Source organism: Leptonychotes weddellii, chromosome 7, assembly GCF_054177405.1.
Source record: "Leptonychotes weddellii isolate Sample4059 chromosome 7, ASM5417740v2, whole genome shotgun sequence".
NCBI classification, from domain to species: domain Eukaryota; kingdom Metazoa; phylum Chordata; class Mammalia; order Carnivora; family Phocidae; genus Leptonychotes; species Leptonychotes weddellii.
In genome coordinates this window covers 64,375,284-64,386,547 of record NC_138375.1, presented here as the reverse complement: position 1 = coordinate 64,386,547, position 11,264 = coordinate 64,375,284, and the positions used below count along the sequence as shown (strand labels likewise).

General features: G+C 34.1%; 1 protein-coding gene across 4 annotated transcripts in view; it reads right to left on the bottom strand.

Moving 5' to 3' along the window:
• FBXL17 (F-box and leucine rich repeat protein 17) overlaps window positions 1-11,264 on the bottom strand; it is a 459,233-nt gene that overhangs the window by 137,779 nt on the left and 310,190 nt on the right. For all 4 annotated transcript variants that reach the window (XM_081826475.1, XM_081826474.1, XM_081826476.1 and 1 more), the window contains one exon: window positions 3,812-3,888. In XM_081826475.1, the coding sequence (XP_081682601.1) occupies window positions 3,812-3,888 (77 nt within the window). The remainder of the gene's footprint in view (window positions 1-3,811; window positions 3,889-11,264) is intronic.

The window sequence follows — 11,264 nt, the reverse complement described above, 5'->3', positions numbered from 1 at the left end:
GGGGGGCAGAGGAGGAGGGGAGAAGAGGGGAAGGAGAACTGATTCTTTTTAAGAGAAAGAGAGGTTTCTATTATTTTAAGAACTGCCAATTAATGAGTACCCACTATGCCAAGAGGCATGACACAGACGTTTTAAATTCATATTCACTACCTTTTATGGTACATTTTATTATGTGCTTAACAGATGACAAAACTAGGAGGTTAAGTAACTTGCTCAAGGTCATAAAGAAAAGAAGAGGCAAAGCTGGATTCTAACCTAAACCTCTGACTCCTAAATTTGAGTTTTTTCCCACAATACTGCCTATGTAACATATATTTGTTCAGTGATAGAAGAGTGACGATATTAGATTTCTCTTCAGGGAGCAATTTCCCAAGAATGTATTTTCCATTTAGCTGTGCCTGAATTATTGATTTGCTTATAATTGCCATCTTTTACCATAAAGATCTATGTTCAATTTGAGGAATAAGAAGCCTATTAGAATGATAGTTTTCTTCATGACAACTATATCATATATCAATTAAAATGAACATAACTTCCTAACAGCCTGGCCAGGTGTTGCTAAGTACTATGATACCACATTCAACATCTGTGAGAATCTTCACAAAAATTACAAATGATATGCCAGGCGAGCTGCTCTTTCTGAATCTATGCATTCTGCAAAAAACTTCAAAAATCTCCATATACTATAATGAAAGCATGTACAAACACAGCACCACAGAGGGAGGAGGTGAGGATGAGACTAGCGCGAATATGAGTGAAGCAACAGGAAACAGAATTATGGAGTAGTCTCTTAAAGGATGAAACTCCCCCAGGATCAGGTGTACATCAAATCTTACAGTTTTTAAGTAGCTTCAATAATCTAAAAGTTCTACAGAATCTATCTCTACTTATCCAGTTAAAGAAGAAAACAGGCATCTGTTTTTCCATCTTAAAATTTATAATTAATGCAGGGCAAGGGATCACAGCCAGCCTCCCCCAGCAGAGCAGTTACCTCCAATAACATGCTGTTTCTCTGGTTACAATGAATAATCCTTTTTGCTGTCTTTTTTGACAAAAATTATTCATGTGTTATTGGCATGTTACCAGGGAAAAAGAGCTGAGCTGAGCTGAACTTTCAGTGATTTTTTTAAATTCTATAATCAAATAGCAATTATACTACAATCTCATAAACTATTGACCTTTACCCCTCCCTCCTCAATTGTGCCCCAACATTTTGAAGAACAGAATCAATAGATGAAAACTGGCTTTCCATGAACGCTTTGTTTTTATTTTTTTATTTTTATTTTTTTTAGATTTTATTTATTTATTTGACAGAGAGAGACACAGCGAGAGAGGGAACACAAGCAGGGGGAGGGGGAGAGGGAGAAGCAGGCTCCCCGCAGAGCAGGGAGCCCAATGTGGGACTCGATCCCGGGACTCCAGGATCACGACCTGAGCCGAAGGCAGTCGCTTAACCAACTGAGCCACCCAGGCGCCCGAAGACTCCATGAACCCTTTGAATAGCTAAAACCAAAGGAAAGACGGAAGAGAGATGAGGTGAGGCAGAGAGCTTAAAGCTGAAGTGACTAAGGTACCAGAAAAATTGTGATAGATTTCTCATCACCATGGCAGGGAAGTCCCCTAAATGTCCAATATCTGGCCCTTTCAAATGGACTGGATCAATTGTTCTCAACTTTGGTTGATGTAACATCATTTAAGCAGGTTTTACAAAACCTTTGCCTGGGTCTCACCTCATAGAAATTCTTACTTAATCAGCCTTGAATGAGACTCAAGCATCAGTATGCTTTAGAAACTCCCCAGGTGACCCTAATGTGCAGAGATCCACCAACCCAAGTGAATAAATGTAAACCATATTGGCAAGGTTTTAACATCATTTTCACCTCACCTGGAGAAAAAAAATCCTAAAATTTCTAAACACCAAAACATGATAATATCAAGAAACAAAATCAACAAACAATAACAATACACAATGGCAACAACAACAACAAAAACCTCTTCCAAAACCTAGGAGAGGAAAGAGGGTAGAAGAATTTTGCATAAAATCTTTTCTCTGTCCCTCTACTGTAGGAAGGCAACATTCACCAATGCTAATCATTAGACATGGTGCCGGGGACATAAATATGACATCAGACATGAATTCCCCATTTTACAAATGAGGAAACTGAGCCTCAGAGATGTGAAGGAACTTCCCTAAGGCCAAAGAAAAGATAAAGACAAAGACTGAACTTGGTCCCAGATGTATCTCAAGTCCAAAGCTTTTTTCTCTTCTCCACATCTCCTGGAATATTTCTTTGCACTTGTGAACTTAACATGTGCTGAGACAGAGTGTAATTTTAGCATCATTTTCCACTGTAGGACCTTGAAGAGTTCATTCTAAGGAACTTAATCTGTAGCTCTCCTGGCAATTAGCAATCTGACATTGGCACTGCATAGGTAAAGGGGAGAAATATATAAAATAAGATTGGAGGGACAGGTAGTAGACTAATGGTAAAGGAGCGTGAATGCCAAGGAAAGAGTCTGGAATGAATGAATGTATTAATTAACAAATCTACCTGTATTGAGTATATGCCCTGGGTTGGACAGAGAGAATTCTCTAAGGGCTAGAAAAGAGGGAGATAGTTATAGGTTTTAGAATTACTGTATCTAAGTGGCAATCTAACATGCCAAACCAGAAAACAAACTACAAGAAAAGAAAAACATATCAAAATACTCCTTTTGCATGGTATAAGCAGGAAAAAAAAACCCAACAACCCAGAAACATTATGAATAAACCCACATAAGACTCATTTACCATTCTAAAAAATAAACTCTGAAAAGAAATTAGCATTATTTTAAGTCAAATATTTTTTTATGTTATTTTTTATCATAGCTGTACTAGAATTTTTCTAAAGGCTGAATTTAGGAGCTGATAAAATAAAATTCTCCCACCCAGGACAGATGGTCAGCATGACATCCTAAGATTGAAGTCATTTATTAGCATATGTCAGAGTTAACAATAAAAAACCTTGATGAATTATTAGTTTCCCTCAAGGTAGAAAGCACAGTCTCAAATTTAAACAAACAAATTAAGAAATCAGAAAAGAGAAAAGAAAACCAATTCAGTCTCCCATAAAGCCAAATACCTGGTTAAAACTCTAGATTAAATACACAAATTAATAAGAAAAAAATAATAAAGCTGAATAAAAAAGGAAAGGCTAGGTTATTTTTCTTTTATTACTCCAACAGGATGATTTCATACTTTTTTTTTTTTTATAAAACAACTTGCTTTTCTCCACTTTTAAAGAGATATTGAAAATTAAGATAATTTACAGTCTTGCATACACATGTATACCCATCACTTCCTACATATCTAAATGTGGAAGTTTCCAACGCTTTAAAAAATGTAAAGCATTAAATAGTGTGCCATTTGGAATGTCGGCAGGGAATGTATTTGACACGACATTAAATTAAGCAAATTAACTCAAGTAATAACTTCTTTAGTTATATTTATTATATCAAATATTTAGTGTTTATTTCATTGTATAGCTTTTTTAACCATACATGTTAACCCTACGTGAGTGTGTGTGTTTGTGTGTGCACAGATGCACATGCGTGTGCGACTGCATGTGGTGACAAACGGATACACGTGTTCATTTTACTCTGGGTCCTAGTCTCATGATTTCTTAAATTCTTCTGGTGTGACCAGAGTTAGCACAAATAAAGATAAATAGTCTCTATGAGATAGTAGCTTGTGATTTCTTTTAAAAAGTTTTCAAAGATTTTGTAACTTTTTAATTCTAGAAAAGAATTAGGACAATGACTCTTTACATACCATAATCTGTGATTTTACAGGACACCAAATACAGCTCTTTCAGGTTTTGTCCTTCCTTTGCAATGACCTCCACACACCTAAAACACACACAAAAAAGTGGTGAGTTACATTAATGCATTTCAAGTTAAATTAGCAAGAGTTTGGCCATGACTGTAACAGGAAGAGGTCAGCGTTTGATGAATGCCACAGCTCTCTTCTTTCAACAAACTTCTTTCAAGGTGTTTTAGGAAAAAGTGTTACATTCCCTACTTTAAACTAAAGTGCCCTGATACCTAAATGACTTTAATTAAGTGTATTTATGACTTGTGTATATTTTAAAACCAAAGTGATGAAAAAGAGGTATTTCTATAAGAGTAATATCACTTTTAGTCATATACTAGTAAACATAGGCTATACAATGAACATGTCATTTATATAATAATATAAAAACAATTTTAATGAAACTAGAATATAGATGGATGGTCATTATAGGTGGACAGTAATATTATTCATGGTTCAGTTATTAATGATGGAGTCTGGTAACACTAAAATACATATTTTTGTGTATTTTATTCAATATAAACCAGAAATATTTAAAAATCTAACTGATTATAGATGAAAGAAAAAATATGCACATGTAAGAACTTTAAGATCTTTTACTTTAAAATTTTTAATTCTTAGTATTTTAAATGAATTGCATAGATATGTAATATAGACATAGATATGTAAGATTTAAAGTCTTTTCTGGTTTCATTTAAGTTAAAAGGTTTTTGAATGGTGCACTCAGATTTAATAGCCATAGCAGAACATGTACTACAGAATTGAATGAACTTTAAAAATAATGATTAACAACGCCATCCATTTTGTGGCTCAGTCTCCTATAATATCAGAAAAACCTGTACAGTCATACTGACACATAGGAATATGCATCCTTCAATGTAGTCGCTGTTTTAATCTTTATAAATAACAGTTAAGTAAAAGGGTAAAAGCAAAAAGAGTCATTAACCTTTTCTAGGAAGTAAGGATCAAGTAATTTGATACCTGTGTGTACAATCCATCAAAAAATTACAGAGTATCCATCTCTGTCTTGCAGATATTTTATTTGCTGTCTGGCTTATTTGTAGGAATCTTCATAAAATGTCAGAAAATTTTATACAATTTTACTTCACATAATTCATTACTGAAGGTTAAATTAGTTATAAAGAAGACATATTCTTTCCTTTAAAATATTTTTATAGAATATTGTTTTAATGGAATGATAAACATTTCAAAGTTCTTTGGAATAACTGAATAAACATTCTTTTTTGGCTTTTTTTTTAAAAAAAGGATTTATGACAAAAACGGAGAAGTTCTTCCATGGCTACAACAGAAAACTTAAAACAGCAATACAATGCAATTACCATTGACACAGCTTATTATGAGGGGAAAATTTTAAACCTAATTCCACGTCATTTGGCTTTAATGTAATATTTGAATAAACTCATAAAAAAGGAAGGACAAAAGCAGATAAGATATTACAGGCAACAACTGTGTTTTATTTACAACTTTAAAAATAAATTTTCACATGCTAAGGATAAAAATAAAGACCCTAGATGATTACAAAATCCTAAATTAAAAAAAAAAAGTCTGACTACTTTCTGTCATATCAAAGATACATATTTCAGTCCTCCTCTCCCACCTACCGAAAGTTAACAGATGCAGTATTCTATACGACCACTACAAAATGAAATAAATTAGTACAGAAAAAATGTTTATGTCATTTATTTTGTTCTCATGCTCTTTCCAAATAGTCCAAAAAGCCTGATTTTACATTTGATTGTGAAAAAACTCTAAACAAATGTTTACCTGCATTCCTGCCCTTGATTCTATATAAGATACACTACAAGCACATAGGAATATTTAAAGACACACAGAGCCCACTACAAAGAGCAAATAACACAAATTGATTTCACTGTATAAGCCAGATCAAATGTTATTTCTTAGGCAACAAGAACCAGTATTCATATAAAATAAGATAATCAATCACTGGATGAAAACTCTCTAAAAACTGATGAAAGGCCATGAGCATCAGGTTTCCCCCCTGTGTGTCAGAGGGAAGTTTTTATGAATAGATATCATAAGTAAATTTAGCTTATTCAAGAGGCAATAGCCAAGAGATAACACATGATTAGGAAATAAGCAGTAAATATCTTTTAGACAGAAAAAGAGAAAAGAAATATAAGAGAAAAGCACTTTGCTTTTACAAAGGATCACCAGGATTTTTGCTCTGTTTTTAAAAGTTCAGTTGCATAAGGTTTTCCAAACAGTTTTAATTACCCTGTAATCAGAGCCAGTGTGCTAGAAGTTACAAATAACACGGAAGTACTCCTCGAATAAAAATTTGTGGAGAAAAAAACATTCCTTGGAAGATTTGTAGCAAAATGTAATTTCTTTAAATATCACATCATTCCCAGATGTGGTATTTGAGGAGAGAAATCCCAAGTTCTGTAAATCTGGACTGAATCTCTCAACACAATAATATTACACAAAATTGAGTGGTTCAAATAAATAGCTAAAATAGCTATTGTTTTGAGAGTTGAAAGTGAAAATGGTTTGTATTGTCCTGTTGCTGCAAACTGACGGAAATGGAACCCCACATCAGTTGGCTAGTGCCTGCAACCTGGTGGCTAGTCCAGGTCTACCTCCCACGCAGCCTGCAGTGACAGCACGTCTTGACAAGAGGCCTGCATGGTGACTATCCTTTCCTCCTGAAACTTTTGGAGTCCATTATAGTATGTATTTACGGGAAGTACATGAACATAACTCTGGTCTGTGGACTGCATTTACTCTAAATAATTCTCTGTTTTAAAAGAGTCTTGGCTCTAGTCATGACCTTTAGTGTTATTAACATCAGAGCATTTCCCAGTTCACCGTATAGTAGGAATGCAGGCAACAAACAAGGTGGTAAAGCTTAGTAATTATTGAAACTTTTTGACGATAGGTACTTATGTAAGTTTTTAAAGGGTATTTTTTAAATGGTACCAATAAAATAGAGAATTGTTTGTAAAGTGATATAATCTTTAAGAAGGAGAGTAAAAGGGGTGCCTAGGTGACTCAGTCAGTTAAGCGTCTGACTCTTGATCTTGGCTCAGGTCTTGATCTCACAGGAGTGAGTTTGAGGCCCACATCGGGCTCCACGCTGGGTATGGAGCCTACTTAAAAAAAAAAAGAAGAAGAAGAAAGAAAGAAAAGAAGGAGAGTGAAAGAATCAAAGGCCACGTTTAAAACCTTTGTTTCTCCATCCCCTCTCCTATTCACAGATAATGCATAGGAGAGTATCCATTAATCTCAATGATAAATTATAGTTTTGTCCCTAGGGATAAGCCAGGAGTCCCTAAACTCAGAATCTAGAATTCAAACTTTTCTCATTCTTCACCCCTGTTCCCACTATCCCTAAGGACAAACTTCAGAATATCATATGACTGACATCCTCCATGGGTCAGTACATTCAAAGATTTCTCATTTTATGCATGCCAACATAAAGAATTCTAAAACTTGGGAAAAGAACTATATCCTTAGGGAAAGTAACAATCTATAAGATTATTAAGGAGAAATTAATAATGGGAAAATGGCATAGTGGAAAACTGCAGAAAATCAAATATTCTTAGACTAGCCCATGAATGTCAAACACAAGCTTACTAAACTATCTTCCCAAATTCTGAGAAACAAAGTGAGATGTATCTTCACAAGAAGGAATAAAAAAATCTGGAGAAATCCACTCTATTCTCACCTCCATGAAACATAGAACCACCTGCCTCCTTTGAAACCCCATATTCTCATTCTCTATAACATGAAGCCTTATATGAAGACTTTCTCCAAATCCAATGTCCTAGGTTCAATATATTTTAGTTTATTCTGAATTGCCTCCCCTCAAATTATTTTCTTCTTTTATTCTTTGACAGGGTTCAGAAGAAAAAAATTTTTGTTGTTGTTGAGAGAAAGAGAACATGGGGTGAGGGGAGGGTGCTACAGAGGGAGAGACTTTTATTTATTTATTTATTTATTTATTTATTTATTTATTTATTTTCAAGAGGGAGTGGGGAGGGGCACAGGGAGAGGGAGAGAGAGAATCTTAAGCAGGCTCCATCTCACAAGCCTGAGATCATGGCCTGAGCCGAAATCAAGAGTCAGACGCTTAGCCAACTAAACCACTCAGGTGCCCCTGAAGAAATTTTTTTTAAATTGCAACCATTGTAAATTCTTGAGTAACAGTTGTTGAGTGTGTGTGTATGTGTGTGTGTGTGTGTGTGTGTGTATACATACATATATACATATAAACTCTTCTAGAACTCCAAAAAGCATAAGAAAACCTGCTCCAAAGTATCCAAAGCATCCAGAATTATTATTTATAATAATGCAATGTTATGCTCACTTGCTTTTGATAATGTTCTAAAATGCACCTGAAATATCTGATGAAATTTGAAAAGCAACAAAAAGGTTACTTTTGTCAGCTATACAGGAATTTTTTTTGAGAAGGCATTTACTTAGTTTCAGTGGAGGGAAAATCTGTCTCCTTAGCAATAGACTCCTAATCACCTGATTTATGTGAAGGGTAAAGGTTAATGAATTAAGCTGTGTAAGCTTCAAAACTATCAAAGGAATTCAAAAGAGCCTTGAATTATGGAAAACAATGGCCCATTCTACATACATAACAAATTTTTATGTTTTTTGTCTCCTACTCAAAAGCTGGAACATGGCATTAGTGACAATTGAAAAGAACTAATGAGGAAATATGACTACATTGCTTGCAAGAGTAGTGTCCTAGGAGACCTTGTTACTGTTTGGGATGTGCTTCAAACCCAAAAGAAGCTAATTGGAGCTGCCAGACACTGGTTTGCAAATCTCACTTTAAAGGACAGGCTCAATCACCTTAGAGGTGTGGAAAGAAATGTCCCCATTAGAGATGCATTAGTATGGGCTTGGTGAATTTCTAAATAAACTTTAGGATGTTCTTTCCTAAGTCACTTTTATATTTGAATAATAAATATATCTTCAAGCAGAGGAAAAAATGCAACAAGACAAAAAACCCCACAGATTTAAAACAAAAAGTATGAAAAGGGCTGTAAAGTAATTGGCAAATAAGTACAACAGGGAGCTAGATATCTTTAAGATTGAATAAACATGTAGATCAAACCTTAAAACTCCTGAAATGCAAACACATTGTAAAAGTGATATATTGGGGGATTTAAGGAATGGAACTTCATTTTCATCATTTCTTGAAACTAAACAAGCCAATAAGCCACCCTATGTCATATAGCCTATAAATGGGTAAAAGCATAAGAAGCTGCAACTCACAGACACATACAAATGAAAAAGGAATAAAAAGGATTTACAAGATCTAAAGAGAGCAACAAAGGAGCAAACTTAGTCCAATTCTGTGCTACGAAAGCTCATACTGACTTCAGGTCATTTAAATGATAGCAGAGGTCACCAAAACACAATTTGGCATCATATAGAAAGAATAATGATATTTGATTGATTTTTCTAAATCCTCAAATTGAGTTTTACTGAAGAATAATCCGATCCCAGTGTAGCAAATGAATTGGCATGATTTACAGGTACATCCTGCTTTCAGAAAATGCCCCATATAAAAGATTTCTACTTACACAAAGAAGACATATTTACAGGTAAACATGTACAAGATCAATCAATTCAATAATCTATTAATAATAGTACATTCCCCCTTATTACATAGGACTATAATTGCATCTATAAGCATTCTATTTATAGTTACTTTTTCTAGTAATATGACACTTAACCTCACAGAAATAATATGCAGTATTGTTGTCTTTAACTTGAACAACTGCATATAATGACAAATGAAAGACACAAGGAACCAAAATGATACATGGAGTGCCCTTTGTATTTTATGATACACTTTCTTGTAAATGTTCTTCTATTCTATCCCATTAACAACACAGTACCAAATACATACACAAGTCAATTTTTCACATAAACTTCCAAAAATATTCTCATAGATGTTCACTGCAAGAGAGATTATTTTTTAAAGGTTGAGTTGCGATGAAAATGCTAAAGCATTTGCTCAAAGCACGTTCTTAATATACCACAGGGGCAAAGACTAGCAGTGACATGCAAAATGTCACCAGCTCTACCAGTTAACAACAGTTATCTTGGGACACTCATTAAGTTCTCACTTACCAAATGTTATTCTCCGGAAAGCCAATATCTGATTAGTGAATCTAAGATTAATTTAGGCATTTGCTACTTAAAACAGTGGAGAACTGATGCCCATTTTGTCACACAGAGATAGCGAAAGGTTACAAAATGAGAATAGTTTTTTTTTCTGTTTTTTTTTTTTTTTGAAAAATTAGTATTTTATTCCCTTAGTTTTATACTCTGCCTCTCGCCCTATACTTTTTAATGGATAGAGAAAAAAAATAGAGAAGACCCAGAGAGGAACATCATGACAGTCTAAGACTCTGGAATTGGCAGTGTTTGTGAATGCATGTGAATGTATGACTCTATATGAATACAAATAAGCCATTTTCTAGCTCTGTCCACTGGAAAGGCCTACAAATAAACCATAAGTAGCCTATAAATGGAAATAAATGGAAATGAAACTTAAGTTCTATGGGTTTGCACCTTTGCCCACAGAGGTGTTACACCTTTAAGGAAGGCGAGCAGATGTTGTCATTGCTGATTCATTCTGGACCACTCTTTCCCTCTGTGTCTCTAACATCAGGTAGGTTTCCCAATTGGTGAGTAAGTAGGAGTCAGCACTGAAAAAAGGAGTTATACAACAACAATAATATTTTCTAATATACTTAGGAAAGACCATTACTACCTAGCTCTTACAGAAATACTTTGTTTCTTCATTTATATAGTAAAACAAGGTTTAATTTATTTCTTATAGTACTTTAAAAATGTTTTTCAGATAGAATGAAGCCTGCACTATTTTAAAAACGCACATCTTCTTTAAGCTACTGAGGAACAAGATGGTTAAAGGCTCTTCCAAAGTGGGTGGGGGAGGGAGATTAAACTAACAAATTTGTGATAAACTTGGCTTTGGCTTTAATATTTCAGATATATTTATCAAAAAGTCTTACTTTTAATTTTAGCCATTGTTCCATCCTTTTACCACAACTACACTAAATCATTACATAACAACTTGAGCTCACTTCTAAGTATTCCTTAAAATATGCAAGAGACAGAAAAAAGATTATAAGGTATTATTTATTTATTTAATTCAACCATGTTTTATTGAGTGAGAACTATGTGTTAGAAATATTAAAAGATATAATCAGAAAGCCACATTATTATAAAATGATGGATTTAATGCTTATAACCTTGATAGATCAGGTACTATTTATTTTGTTATTGTTGATAATAATATTCCTACCTAGGAGCAGAAAAATCGTATCACTGAAAATAGGTATATTTTCAGGACTAAAGGAAATGCTAGAAGAGAAAAGGG